This window comes from Nanorana parkeri, unplaced genomic scaffold (assembly GCF_000935625.1).
Source record: "Nanorana parkeri isolate BGI_ZX_2015 unplaced genomic scaffold, ASM93562v1 scaffold336, whole genome shotgun sequence".
Taxonomy (NCBI): domain Eukaryota; kingdom Metazoa; phylum Chordata; class Amphibia; order Anura; family Dicroglossidae; genus Nanorana; species Nanorana parkeri.
Genome location: NW_017306604.1, coordinates 235827 through 251189, shown reverse-complemented (window position 1 = coordinate 251189; position 15363 = coordinate 235827). Strand labels below are relative to the sequence as shown.

General features: G+C 43.8%; 1 protein-coding gene across 2 annotated transcripts in view; it reads left to right on the top strand.

The window, feature by feature from the left end:
• ROCK2 (Rho associated coiled-coil containing protein kinase 2) overlaps positions 1–15363 on the top strand; it is a 173856-nt gene that overhangs the window by 124919 nt on the left and 33574 nt on the right. For both annotated transcript variants that reach the window (XM_018558395.1, XM_018558394.1), the window contains 8 exons: positions 1290–1353; positions 3088–3179; positions 5875–5923; positions 6590–6725; positions 8890–8981; positions 9092–9338; positions 11851–11957; positions 12572–12731. In XM_018558395.1, coding sequence (XP_018413897.1) covers positions 1290–1353; positions 3088–3179; positions 5875–5923; positions 6590–6725; positions 8890–8981; positions 9092–9338; positions 11851–11957; positions 12572–12731 — 947 coding nt within the window. The remainder of the gene's footprint in view (positions 1–1289; positions 1354–3087; positions 3180–5874; positions 5924–6589; positions 6726–8889; positions 8982–9091; positions 9339–11850; positions 11958–12571; positions 12732–15363) is intronic.

The following is a 15363-nucleotide window of genomic DNA, read 5'->3' as shown; positions in this document are numbered from 1 at the left end:
AAAGTAATGTCTTCCTTATTTTGTAAAGCTCTGCACAAACTGTTGGCGCTATATAAATCCTGTATAATAATAATCATAATTAAGATGGAACATCCCTGTTAGCACTGTTTCAGCATCACCTAGCTACAGAACACAAGCAGGATAACATCGGCAGGGATGTTTCCTGAAGACATAGTTGGTCTGGTGTTTGTTTTATTTTAACAAAACTAGAGTTTCAAAGAATGTTTTGTGCTTGCTATGGAACAGTACAGATAGTCCTTTTTGATAAATCAGTCATAGATTCACACGCTTGATCTCGGGCTTTACAAAGTGCTTGTTTTGTTCCTTTATTTTCTCAGAACCAAGACTGGATGAATTTCCCTTTTCATACATATCCAGTATGACTGCCACCAAAATGTGCAAATACCGTATTTTGCACTCTATAAGGCGCCCTGGACCATAGGATGCAGAGTTTCTGTGACAGAAGCTGCAGTTAGTGACCACTGAGACAGGTGGCACATATCTAATTAGATCACTTGTATTAAACGAGCAGCGGCTCCCACAGAACATTCAGCTCTGCTTGTCAGGAGCAAGGCTGAATGTACAAAAAAACGACTCTCCCGGCGCCCGAAACTGCATGTGCCGGGCGATAGGCATTCACCACTTTTGGGGGGAAAAAAGTGCGTCTTATGGAGCGAAAAATACGGTATGTCTTTGGGCATAGTGGATACTTCGGGATCATGTCACAGTATAAAGGAAAATAACATGTGAACAGTTTACAGCTGTCACTAATCTGGGAAAAATGAAAGCTAGGCTATAATTTTCAGCTTTAAATAATGATCAGGAGATAAGTTTAGTTCGATTTGCTACCTTTATGGCACCCCTCTAAGCAATACTTATGTTGTGCAGCATAAATGTCCTTTGGCAAGTCTTCAGCACACGTGTTGGACGGCGTCGCAGGACATGAATGTATGCCTGCAAGGAGCTGCCAGCTGGACCTGCTCATTCAGATGGTTAAGCCTTCCAAGGCATTCTGGGAAAAGTCACAGCCTGTTCCCCTGAGGTTAGCGGCAGTAAACCCAGGCTGAATTCTGTTCTTCCTCAGTAGAGCTCTCTTCCCTTTGCCTGCCTTGGATCATCCCATGACCTAACGTTTTAGAAACATAACCATAATCAAAATATTTCTATGCTTTGATCCAAACTCTGCAAACTGTTTAGAGATCTGTCCTGCTATGGCCAAGTATTTTTATGAGTCTGAACTGTTTCATGTCTTTTCTTACACCGTCTTTTCTCTTTCACAATTTTCTCAGATTGCTGAAGGACCCTGCCCAATTCAAGGAAGAGAAGGCTACAGCCATACATCCCACAAAAGAGGTAATTGTTAGCCTTGTGTACCAGGTTATATTTCAGTGTGACGTGTTACCTTAGTGGCTAAGAGCCCAAATCTACAAATCATACCAAAGGGCTTTTCAGGGAATCCAAAGAACTATTTGCTCTCTGGAATTTATAATCTTGCCTAACATCATTGTTTTGTAGGCCTTACTCTGTAACAAGTGTGAAGTGGAATGATGTACAGTATGCTGTCCCCAGTCCCACACTTCCTCAGCTCTAGAATCACATTGGCCATATCTTGTGTAGCCCTCCTAGATATCATGGGTGTTGACCATCTTTTATAGCAAACCTTGACCAGAGCTTCCACTGGATTGTAGAGTCCCCCAATCAGAGCCTATAGAAAAAACAGAGCATTGTCTGTCAGCTGAGCTCTTGTATCTTGCCTCAGCCATCCTTACCAATACCTACCTTGTCCCCTTCAGTTCTGCTACTGGATTTGCCCCTTAATTGTCCAGAGGATACCATACCAGAAAGGGAAACAGTAAAGACAATTCAGTTATATTTTATAGTGAGGCAGAAGATGATGAAAGCTAAATTCCAGGTAAACCAGAAAATACATAGTTGAAATAAATATGAGGGAGCTGTTTGGCCACTTCAGCTCTTGTGTAGGCATTGTGGGTGTTGACCCCTTTCTATAGTCTGCCTTAACCAGAGCATCCACTGGATTGTAGAGTCCTCCTATCAAGGCCCTACAGAAAGAGTAGAGTATTGTCTGTCCGATGAGCTCTTGTGACTTGCCTCAGCCTCCCTTACCTACCTTGTCCCCTTCAGTTCTGCTACTGGATTTACCCCTTATTTGTCCAGAGGTGACCATACCAGATAGAGAAACAGTAAAGATAATTTAGTTATATTTTATAGTGAGGCAGAAGATGATGAAAGCTAAATTCCAGGTAAACTGCTAAATACATGGTTGAAATAAATATGAGGGAGCTGTTTTACCTGGAAAAAGAATTGTATTTCAGCCTATCCAGTTCTGAGCTATACATAGTCCTGCCACCCAGCACAGTCCTCTTGGGCAGGTCAGACAACCATACATTTATCTGTTAAATTGTTAAATTTAAGTATTTTCTCTTGCCAGCTTGTGATTGGACAAGCAGCACACCGATGCATTCATCTCTTTCTCACTCTACTCTCTGCTGCTGTTAGCACATGGACACTGCAGCACATCTGTTTGGCTTATTCATGCTGCTTCTTCCTCTCTGTCTGGTCTCTGTGTTACAGTAGATTGCAAGAGTCTAATACCAAGTTGAATTCAGGTACTTACACTGCCTATTGATTTATTATTACCAAGCTGGATTAATTGTGTCTGATGTTTACCTGGAGTTCAACTTTAACAACCAATAATATGTCACACGGATGACACCTTATAGCATTTGTTCATGCTTCAATCCTTTCTCGCGGTAACGCAGAAAACGTGGAATAAACTTTGTTCCTTAGCCCTGCGGTAACCAATACCCGGTTTGACACCAGAAAAGTCATATTATAATGATTATATCGGTCTGGAGGCTACCGGCCCAGCAGCTGGAATTTATCTCTGCTGTATCTTGTTTCTGGGCCAGATAATCAGGGTTTTTCCAAGTGGTGTCCATATGGACTCCTATTACATTCAGTCCTTACTGAAATCCTTGTCCAGCCACTTTGTTATGTTCTGAATGACCAACCCTCTGTGTCTGTAAAATACGATCTGTAATGTCTTCTCTATTATTCCCTGTGTAGGAATCTGCACAGCTCCAGAAAACTATTCAGCAGCTAAAGGAGAAGCTCCACAATGAGGTGCAAAGCAAAGAAGAGCTTGAGCACAAGTACAGGTGTGTGAATATTCTCATTGAATTGTACTGCTTTGCATATCAGCAGATTGGTAAGACATTTACTGTAAATACACTGCACTGTGTCTGCTCCATGTCTGTCAATGAATCTTCCCATAGACACAATGACTGAGAGCCTGTCCCTGTATCTTTCCATGGACACAATGACTGGGAGCCTGTCCCTGTATCTTTCTATGGACACAACGACTGAGAGCTTGTCCCTGTATCTTTCCATAGACACAATGACTGAGAGCTTGTCCCTGTATCTTTCCATAGGCACAATGACTGAGAGCTTGTCCCTGTATCTTTCCATAGACACAATGATTGGGAGCCTGTCCCTGTATCTTTCCATGGACACAATGACTGGGAGCTTGTCCCTGTATCTTTCCATGGACACAATGACTGGGAGCTTGTCCCTGCATCTTTCCATAGACACAATGACTGAGAGCCCGTCCCTGTATCCAGTGGCGTAACAATCACCATAGCGACCCAGGCGGCCGCTATGGGGCCCCGGGGCACAGGGGGGACCAACCAGGACATCCCCCTGATGCCGTGTGGGCCGCCTGGTTCCCTATGGCATTTCAGGCTGCTGGCTGTCACTGGCGGCTGTGAGGAGAAACACGCAGCCATTCGCATGTGCAGCAGCGCATACCTCCTCACAGCTGCTGAGTCGATGACAACCAGCAGCTTTGGTGGAGGTGGCTGGGCCCGTCGTCGGCAGCAATTGAGGAGGCGGGGCCCAGCGATCGAGGAGGCAGGTCTTAGCGATGGCGAGGCGGGCCCTGTGATCGAGGAGGTGGGGCCCTGTGACTGAGGAGGCGGGGCCCGCAAGCGATTGTGTAGGAGAAGGAGGCGGGCAGAGGATCAGCCAGACAGGTAAGAGGGCTTGACCGCCCACCTGAGACCCTGCAGAGTTCACCATAGAGAGTATATGGTGGGCTCTGCAGGGTCACCCTCAGGTGGGCTGTTTGAGTTATCAGGTGGACTTATCTAGAAATCACAGGGCCCCATACAAAATTTTGCTATGGGGCCCTGTGATTTCTAGTTACGCCCCTGCCTGTATCTTTCCATGGACACAGTGACTGAGATCCTGTCCCTGTATCACTTCGGGGAAATGGTGACTGAGAGCCTGTCGCTATATTTCTCTTGGTCACAATGATTAAGTCTGTCCCTGCATTGTTCCATGCACTCAGTGACTGCGAGCCAATGCCAGTTAGCTAAATAAATGTCTAACACAAGGGTAAAAGTAGACATTCTGACTAGAAATGTTAACGCAAATCCTGCCTGCAGCTGTTCGTATAAACAACGCTATGTCTCACGGAAGAATTTGCAAGACTGCCCCAAGCACATGTGTGAATGGGGTCTTCCTCTAACTGTTCCATAAGTGCAAGAAATACCTGTTGACCCTGTCAGGAATTTTCTGAGCTGATAACTTCCCCTTCTCTCTGCCTGTACTGCAGTCTTATCAATTATATTGTCCATCACTATCTCTGAGGACTATAGAACCCCCACCCTGTTATAGAGAAAAGGGGGGGGGGGTTATTTATGGTCCTGTCCTATGCTGACAATGCCACCATTCCCATATATACAGTAGAGTACATGAGTGTTGTTACCCTAGGACAGGGAAGTGTGTTACTATCAGGATCACCAGATGGAAATAAAGCCTTTAAACAAATAGAAAAGTAATGCAAACACCACATTTAAGGACTAGTCAGCTGCAAAATGTTACTTTTGGGTTTAGATACAATCTTTTATCTAATTTAAAGGATGTCATTATACTAAAGGCAGCACTTCGCTTTTGGCCATTTTTTTTTTTTACTCGGCGGACGAATGCAGGATTCGAGATTCCGGGAGGATTTTCACTGGTAGCTTGTGGTGCTGTGATTGAGGGTCCAGTGAATGGGAAAATCATAGACTTCAAAGCTTCGTGCACATTTGGTTTTGGACTATTTTTTTCTGTCTGGGAATCGCATTGCTGGAACATGTGGCTTAACCACCTGGACGACCCTGCTGGCCGCCGCCATCTTGCTCCCCATGGCGACCTCTTTTGGCCATTTTTAATATCTAGAAAATTAAAAGCAAGTAGATGTCTACAGTAAGGCTCCATTCACACCTTTTTTGCTCAAAGCTAAGCGCAACAAAATGCTCAAGACAAGGAATCCCATTCCCTTTTATGACCCCTGTTCACACCTAAACATTTCATCTAGAGTGTCTATGGGACTGGAAAACGTTGTAATTTGCCAAAAAGTCGCTCATGTACTAAAGCTGGTCATACATCAGTAGACTTCTATTCCAAAAAAATAAGTTTTTGGAACGAACTTTTGTTTGATTTTCTAATAGTTAATAGGATTATTTTACAATCATTTTCAGCTGTAGTCTAAGGAGCAGGATGTAACATTTTTCCCAAAAGAAGAAAATTCTAACAGTAAATGTGTTTTTTGTTGGAAAAACTTGATTCATTCCAAAATCAAATGATAAAGCCAAATTAGATTTGGAACAACATCTGTCCTATCTCTTATGGCATTATCGTATGTTCTGTTCAAAAATGGCCAGTATATGGATTGGTAAACTCACTCACAGGCATACAGTTGATCTCAAGGGCATGTAACTTGCGGTTCAATATATTTTTGTGGCTTGTATTGAATTATCATTTGAGATTATGTACTGAGATTTTAAGATTTGTGTTTAATTCTTTTAGGTCCATAACTTCTCGGTTGGAGAAGACAGTGAAGGAGCTGGATGAAGAGGTAACTATTTCATTGATTTCAGCTATACCAGGATTAGTGAAATGATAGAAGAACTCGAGATATTTTTTTACATTTTTGATAAAGTGGTAAAGGCTTAAAGAGGAAATTTACACAGTTCTTCAAATTACCAAGACACCTTTAGAAATATTTAGTGATGACAATCTACAAACACATACTTCTAGACAATTGTCGGCTTTGTATTCTTCGCAGACCTTATTTTTCTTTTCCTCCCCATTCTTCTCACAGTGGCCATTTTTACTAAGGGCAGATGAATCCATCTCCCTTTACTTCCTGGAACTGTGACCATGCACATCATCTCAGGGGAGGAAAATGCCTGTCCCTGAGATCTCATGAGATTGCAGATGATATTTCACAGCAATGAAATATAAAGTGGGTAAAGGTCCACTTTAAAACCTAAAACAGGTGAAAATGACCAGGGATACGAACAAGTACTATATATATGAACTTTGGGTCCTCCTGACGTGAGGTAGAAGAGCAGTACACACCTTCAAATAGGTACTTGAATGCATTTTTAAGATTTAACTCATGAGTTTAGTGTTAGTTTAAGTGAGTGCTTCAGTTATCTTCACTCTGCTCTCAGCTTTGATTTTTTTATTGTCATTAATAGCATTTTGTCATCTACATTGTTGTTTGATCTACTTCTAGGTGAATTCTCGGAAGAACTTGGAGTCTACTAGTCGACAGCTGGAGAGAGAGAAAGCTCTTCTACAGCACAAGAGTGTCGAGTACCAAAGAAAAATTGAAAATGAAGCGGAGAAGAAGCGCAGTCTAGAAAATGAAGGTCTGTGAGCTGTGATGTGTGTGCCAGATATGAATGGAATGTGAAATCACTGAGATGCTGTAGACATCTGATTGTCAGTGGCTAAGGAGGTGTATAATGATCTGCTGGCTGCTTTCTGTAGTATTGCATAGTATTGTAGTATTGGGTCAGTCCAATAGTTTCTAGTGGGATTTCTAAATTTACATCCATACTAAAAAAACGCTCATCTTTATTGTGAGGAGAAATTGTTTAAAAGAGATCTATGGCCCAACCTTTTTTGGTGTTGGTTCTCTTTAGGGTCACAGAAGGACATTTACTATGTAATCCTGTTACCCAAAACTCGGCATATAGCTGGCTATTGCCTGCTATATGCTGAGAGCACAGAGCCATGCTGCGGCCCGGAAAGATCTCGACAATATTTTCAGGATCCACCCCGCCTCTTGATTGACAGTTGGCTCTGCCTCTCCAAAGGCAGCGCCATCTGTGCCCGCCCCCTCCCCTGTCCGTTCCTCCATTCAGCTCTGGAGGAATGGAGAGAGGAGGGGGAAATCCCCGCAGGGAGTGGTGAATGACAGTCACTGTTCTCTGCAGGGAGAAGATCGTGAACTGAGCAATCAGTGGTATGTGTGTACGATCTATAGAGCTGACGTGTGACAGCTGCAGTGTCACCCGTCGGCTCTAGTTATAGGAATGAGGGTAGTTCGCTCTCTTCATTATTCTCCTTTTAGGAATGGACGTGAGCATCTTTTCCATGCAGCATAGGGTGTTTTTACACTAGTGTAGAAAAGAAGGTGATGAGAATAGAGGGATCTCCAGGGAAAACTCTACTTAACCCTTCCTGTGAGGCTACCCCCACACTGCAAAGGTTTAGGGCTAATTTTTGCATAGGTTAAAAAATAAAAAAGTTATACTCCCCTGATCCTCTGATCCGGCTTGCTCTTAGACCGTTCTCTTTCACCTCTCTTCTCCTTCGCTGCAGGAATGGTATGTCCCTCAGCGTTCTCACATCCTGTACACAGTATATAGGACGTGATGACTCACAGGACCTTTTGACCGCTGCAGCGAAGGGGAAGAGAGGCGGAAGGGACGGGTCTAAGAGTAGGCTGTCCTTTTTAGGCCATCAGAAGGGTCACCCTGGGTGAGCTCCAATGTTGGCGGTTTCCCATTACTGTCACCCAGGGAGGGACAGTTATGATTCACCCACATAAGCTCTGACACCAGATCTTACCCAGAGTGAACTGATTCTGCCTTCCAATAGGCAAGACAGTGAGCGCTGTGACAGGGAGGTTACATGTGCCACCATTCCAGTCATGACTATATCCTGTTCGGGATAGGTGGGGTGGGGGCTATCGCAGAGTGCAGAAACGTCACCAGCACACTATTTAGACGTGAAAAAAATGATTTAATGACACACACTTGTCATTCAAATGCAAACGTTTTCGGGGCCTCACAGGGTCACCTTCATCAGGTTCAGAATTACCTTGAAAGGGTCCTGTGAGGCCCCGAAAACGTTTGTATTTGCATGACAAGTGTGTGTCATTAAATGGATTTTTTTTCACGTCTAAATGATGTGCTGGTGACGTTTCTGGACTCTTATGTGACATTCACGGTGCCACCCGTGCTCATTTCAAGCACCCGCCTGATCTTTTAGGTTTATTCTTTGGAATCAGGAGTGCAAAAGGACATATCTATACTTCTCAGCAGACATTGACACCTGAATGAAAAGAGTAATAGTGTCTTGTTAGCCTTGCCATATATTTTACAGTCCAATTGTACAATGCAAGTTCCCCTTTAGAGTTCCCAAATCTGCATAATGTGAGGGCCCCACCTATACCATCTGCCCCACTTGTAAACGATCAGGCAACCCCTCATAGTTGTTGGCAGATTTAAAAGCAATTGTATAATCAGATTGCAACATGTATCTTTGTGTTCTGTGTTCAACTTCATTGTATCCTCACCATGTGTGGATCCTACACTAAGCTACGAATGTAGCAGCATGGGACATATAGTAGTAAAGCCTGCTTGGAGATGACCTATTCCCTTCTTAGATATACACCGATACATGAAAAGACTAGTTTTGCCCAAACTTCATGGAAAAAAAATGAATACAAAACAATTTTGATCTTTGCTTTTGTAAGGAAGCTTTACCATTACATCACAACAAAATGCTTTGTCTCTTCTACAGTGACTAGCCTTAAGGATCAACTTGAAGACCTGAAGAAGAGAAACCAAAATTCTCAAATCTCCAATGAGAAAATTAATCAGCTCCAAAGACAGGTAGGAATTTTTTTTTTTGTCTTTCTCCTTAAATTTGAGCAGTTCCTTACAAAATGTCTGCGCTCATACTAGGCACTTTGTTATACTAACTTTGTCCCTTTTACTTCCAGCTGGATGAGGCCAATGCTCACTCACGGACAGAAGCTGACGCGGCCACCCGTTTACGGAAAACCCAGAATGAAATGTCCAAACAGTTCCAGCAGCTGGAAACAAACAATCGTGAACTCCAGGATAAGACGTGCATGTTGGAGAATGCCAAACTCAAGTTAGAGAAAGACTACATCAACCTGCAGTCTGCTCTTGAGTCTGAAAAGAGAGACAAGACGCAAGGCTCAGAGATCATCACAGACCTTCAGGGTAGGGAAATACGCTGTTTGTTCAACATATAGTTACATTGTTCCACCTCTATACAAAGGCAAAAATAAGTCGTCTTTGCTTGGTAGTAGCTTGGCCACACCTTTACACGGCGCCAGGTTTCCTGACTGGCCCGGGAAGCCGGCTTTATGTTACCTCATGACGAGGGAGCATGGAGCCGGCTTCCCCGCCAATCAGGAAGCCGGACGTCGCATCATTACATTGCGCCTGGCTTCCTGATTGGCCAGAAAGCCGGCTCCATGCTTCTCGTCACAAAGTGACAAGAAGCATGTGGATGGCTTCCCTGCTAATCGGGAAGCCGGGTGGAGAATCTTTACACGCTTCCCGGCTAATCAGGAAGCCGGGTGGCAAGTCATTACATGCTGCTTGGCTTCCTGAATGGGGCTTCCGGTACTCCGTATTCGGTATCGGCGAGTACCGAAAAGAAAATATCGGTACTTGTACTCGATACTGAAATACTGGTATCGGTGCATCCCTAGTCCACATTTATTTCCATCCAGAGTTGCATTTATTTTTCACCAAGATCCTGTAGTGATGATGGGAGAGTAGGAGCACTGTGTAATGTCTTCTCCAGCACATCCCAAAAATTCTCAATGGGTGTAAAGGAGAACTAGGAGGTGAGTGCTTTTTACTCACCTCATAGTTCTAGCCGACCTGTGGCAATGAGACTGTCACAGGTCGGCTAGAACTATGAGGTGAGTAAAAAGAACTCACCTCATAGTTCTAGCCGACCTGTGGCAATGAGACTGTCACAGGTCGGCTAGAACTATGAGGTGAGTAAAAAGAACTCACCTCATAGTTCTAGCCGACCTGTGGCAATGAGACTGTCACAGGTCGGCTAGAACTATGAGGTGAGTAAAAAGAACTCACCTCATAGTTCTAGCCGACCTGTGGCAATGAGACTGTCACAGGTCGGCTAGAACTATGAGGTGAGTAAAAAGAACTCACCTCATAGTTCTAGCCGACCTGTGGCAATGAGACTGTCACAGGTCGGCTAGAACTATGAGGTGAGTAAAAAGCACTCACCTCCTAGTTCTCCTTTAAGTTCTGGACTCTGTGGTGGCCAATCCATGTGTGACAATGATGTCTCATGCTCCCTGAATCACTCTTTCACAATCTGAGCCCGATGAATCCTGGCCTTGGCACATTGGGCATATTCCAAGATGACATCAGGGAAGAAAAAATCCTTTGATGGAAAAACCTGGTCATTCAGTATATTCAGTTAGGCAGCTGACCTCATGTGTTGGGCACATAAGGTTGCTGAACAAGCCCCAGATCAGGTGGTGACTTTTTTATTTTTTGGCCCGGCAGTGTATATTTAAACATGTGCATTTGTCTAATTTTTGCATTGAGGCTTGCAGGGCGTTGGAACACAGGTCAGTGTTTCATGATTACAGTGCATAGGCTCCTGCAAAGGGCCCATTCACACAACATCTAGATCATCTCCAGACCAGACCAGATTGTTTCTGGACGCAAAATGCATCCTAATGTAATCTTATGCTATTTCTGACCTCAGTTCACACCAGCGCAGTCCATTCCAGACCGGAAAAATACTGCATGTCTCATTTTGTCTGGTCTGCAATGCACTGAAACTGCGGGCAGGTTCCCACCAATTTTTGGACCAGATCTGGTCCGGAAAATGGTGTGAACCTGCCCTAAACCTCAGGTCCATACCTCCGTACAGAGCTGGCTGGAGGAGGTAAGACTGACCTATGGAGGGGTGAGGGAGGAGAGATCCCCAGCGCATGCTCTAGAAGGTCTCATTTGCCGCCGTTGCAGATGTGACTTGTATTAAATAAATGTAAACAATAACAGACCTGGATGAGGAGGCTGTGTGGATGAAACCACGCACGACCACACTAAATTCAGACGATAATAGGATTCCCCTGAAAGATGCACCCTGTGATTCAGGTAAGGGGGTGTGGTGTGGGTTTAAGGGATGGTGTTTTTTTTATCATGTTTCTTGTTACACCCTAAATATGTGTGTAACCTGAAAAATGGTATAAAACATGGACTTGGCCACCCCTGAAGTTCTCATTATTAATCTGTTGAAGTCACTGGAGGAAAGGGCTTGTCTAACAGTCAACCTGAAGCTTTTGCAGGGGGTTAGTTAAGCCCCATTCAGTCCTGCGTGTATGATGTAGAGCATTGAGGAAAAGAAGGTTCAGGTCAGTTTTATTTTCATGCCTTGAGGTGTACTGAAAGTTAATTTAAATTGATTAGGCTTCCTCATGCACAAAGGATGCCATCAGCCGCTTACATTTCCAGCATAGTATGGAATTGGATTTCATGACCTCATGAGGATATACATCAAATATTTGGACAGATGACTGAAATCCAGGAATTTGATGAGCTGGGTGAATGTTTCTAATTTAGTTGTGTTTGCAATTTACATTTTTTTATTTTGTAAAGCATGAGTGACAATGAGTGAGAATTGGCGGTGTCCTCCTTGTCCTGGCTAATGTCTATCGTTTTCTTCTGTGCTTTTGTGCAGCCCGGATATCTGCTCTTGAGGACGAAGTAAAGAAAGGGAAGGATCTCTTGGCTCGGACGGAACAAGAGAAGAGACAGCTGCACGATCGATATGGTGCCCTGGAGAAGGTGACACTTAGAATTTGATCGGTCACCTTATTTCCTATCTTTTTTTAATCGTGTATGCTCATGTACAGTGAACAAGCGGGATGTGGCTCTTCTTTGGTTGGTGTTTCCACAGAGCATGGGCGGCTCCTAGCCGGCACTTGCATACACCCGGGCTATGGCAACCGATGTAGGATAGAGCAGTGAAGTTCCTCTGTGATTAAGCAAAGGAGCAGTTTGACAGCCATTCTCCACCCGGGAGATGCTGTCAATCAGCAGGGCAGGGGGGTTGGTCATGGCGGATAAACAGATTATGTAAGATACATGTAATGTACCATTGCATTTTGAGGCATTGATGACAACAGAACTGCCAAGTTTTACTATGAAGAGATGCAAGACAGCAGTTCTTCCAATGTCCTATAGTACAGGACATGAGCAGAGCCCAGGAGCAGCTTAGATCATGTAACTAGAACTTGAACCATTCCGGGTTCATTTATTAGAAGAGATTGGCAACATTGGAGGATCCTGAGAAACATCCCTATGATGTGTGCTCTCTCCCCTATTATTATTAATGCTGACTTGCAGGAATATTTCATTTGATTTGCTTGCTAACATTACTGCTGTTTCTCTAAATGTAGGAAAAGAACAACCTGGAGATTGACATGACATACAAGCTGAAAGCACTGCAGCAATGTGTGGAGAAGGAGGAAGCTGAGCACAAAACCACCAAGGCACGGCTGGCTGACAAGAACAAAATCTACCAGTCTATTGAGGAGACCAAGTCAGAAGCCATGAAAGGTAGATTCATTGTTGTACTCTTCCTTAGCATCCTTGCTTCATGAACCTAACAACTCTACAAGGGCAGGGCTTTTTTTTTTATAAACACCAGGTTTTAAATTCTATAGATTATTTTCCAGTGAGTGAGCCGTTCTGTGATATGTCCTTCTGTACTGACATTTTTATTGTATGATGTTCTTCTGGGCAGGGGTGTAATCAGCAGACCAGGAGAGATTCCTTTGTACCCCTTTACAAACTGTGGTCTGTGCGGTCAACCGATGCTTTATGCTCTTTTTAATTTTGGTTCTCTACATTATTCATAATAAGGTTGTTTCATGTTGTTATGCACTCTCAGGAGCTGGAAAACTGTGTGCACAGTCAGGCAGTTGACAATGTGCAAAAAGCAAAAATTTTGCCAGCACACTTACCAGCTAGCCTGCAAAAAAAAAAGACACTGTCTAACTATTAGGTTTTAGTGGCACAACATTTGCAAAATATGTGGAAGCTGCACTGCCTTGTCAAGGCCTCTCCGTGTAGCGTGGTCCTAACTCTAATCTATGAGAGCCTCCATCTTGGAGCATATATAGCAAAGGATGAATTGGGTGCAGGTATGCCTGGAGGTAGCCCATTCCTCCTTAAAGGCACAGGGACACACCAGAGGCCCCGCACATCACAGCGGCAGCCAAAGCCCCCCATGTGTCCTCAGTGGACACTGGAGGCAGTTGAAATGACAGTAACTGTCAGGCTTTGGATAACGTCAGAGCTCTGACACTTAAGTTGTAAATGTTAGTTTCGAACAAAGTTAAAAAATTAAACTAGATTAAAACCTGTGTTAATTTCATTTCAGATGGTAAAATTTGATGTTCAATTTAGCTTGTTAGAAATATTTTAATCACTGAATGAATGCCTGGTGATCGCTCCATGACAATCCTTGTTTAGGAACTTCCTGTTATGGGGTGACCACTGTCTGAAGGTTGTGGTCCGCCATTGCCACCCTGCTACATGTTCCACTAACGTCAGGCGACTGTGCCACCACACATTGCACAGGCATATTCTCCTGCTGCCACGGTCAGGAGGTCAGTCCAATGAAATTATGTACAGCTGACATGTAGACAGGAAGTGGCTAAAAGAGGCTAGAGGACAACAGCAGCAATGAGATGCCAAGAAGGATGAAAACAAAGTTGGGGTTTATAGCTACTTTACTAAAGGGGGGAAATCTAAATCGTAGATGAGGCTAAACAGTTATAATAATTGAAGATTGAATATTTAGATGTGTTCACATGCCCAATACTGACAGGTTCTCTTTAAACAGAAACTCTATGGTTCCTAGTAGTTAAATGTTTGTCCTTGAAAGGCCTTTTTATGTTGGGGAATGGTTGTAATACCATAAGTGTGACGCACAATGTGCCATCGGTCTTCATTTTCTTAAGTATAGCCATGGCAAGGACTGAAAAAGTTCATGTGAAGTTAGGGCTGGATTCTTCTTGTGAGCTATACACAGGGCTTAATCCGGCCTTCTCTGCTATGACTGGACCCCACACACACGACAGAACAAAGACACAAAGATCTAGTTATACCTGTGCCAAAGTAAACAGCACTCAGTCTGCAGGGTTCAGGCCCGACATCCTTATATAAAGCCACGCAGTCTTCACCCAGGAGACTCTTTGGATGGAATTCAGCTCAATTTGTTAAGTTCTCTGTTTATTTCTAGATTGTTTTAAAGCCTACCTTAATTAACCTTTTCACATCCCATCCCATCTTTCATTAAAAAAAAGTCTCCTGTGCAAAAATTATGTTTATGCACTGGCCCTTTCTGATTTAGGAGAGGTTCATTGGCATGCATTTCCCAGGGAATGTTGCCTAAAGTTCCCATTTACATGCATTTCACGGGGAGTGTTGCCTAAAGTTCCCATTTGCATGCACTTCCCAGGGAGCGTTGCCTAAAGTTCCCATTTACATGCATTTCACGCGGAGCGTTGCCTAAAGTTCCCATTTGCATGCACTTCCCAGGGAGTGTTGCCTAAGGTTCCCATTTACATGCACTTCCCAGGGAGTGTTGCCTAAAGTTCCCATTTACATGCATTTCCCATGGAGTGTTGCCTAAAGTTCCCATTTGCATGCACTTCCCAGGGAGTGTTGCCTAAGGTTCCCATTTACATGCACTTCCCAGGGAGTGTTGCCTAAAGTTCCCATTTACATGCATTTCCCATGGAGTGTTGCCTAAAGTTCCCATTTACATGCATTTCCCAGGGAGTGTTGCCTATAGTTCCCATTTACATGCACTTCCCAGGGAGTGTTGCCTAAAGTTCCCATTTACATGCATTTCCCAGGGAGTGTTGCCTATAGTTCCCATTTACATGCACTTCCCAGGGAGTGTTGCCTAAAGTTCCCATTTACATGCATTTCCCAGGGAGTGTTGCCTATAGTTCCCATTTACATGCATGTCCCAGGGAGTGTTGCCTAAAGTTCTAATTTGCATGCTTTTCCCGGGGAGCATTGCCTAAAGTTCCCTTTTTGGAATTGCTACCCCTATGTTGTCACGTCCATAGTGCTTCCAACTAGAGCTGCCAGACCTAGACTGATGGGGCTTAATAAATGGAAGCATAATTGTCCATGAGCTGACATTCTTGCTCTAAGAAATGTGAGATTTTCG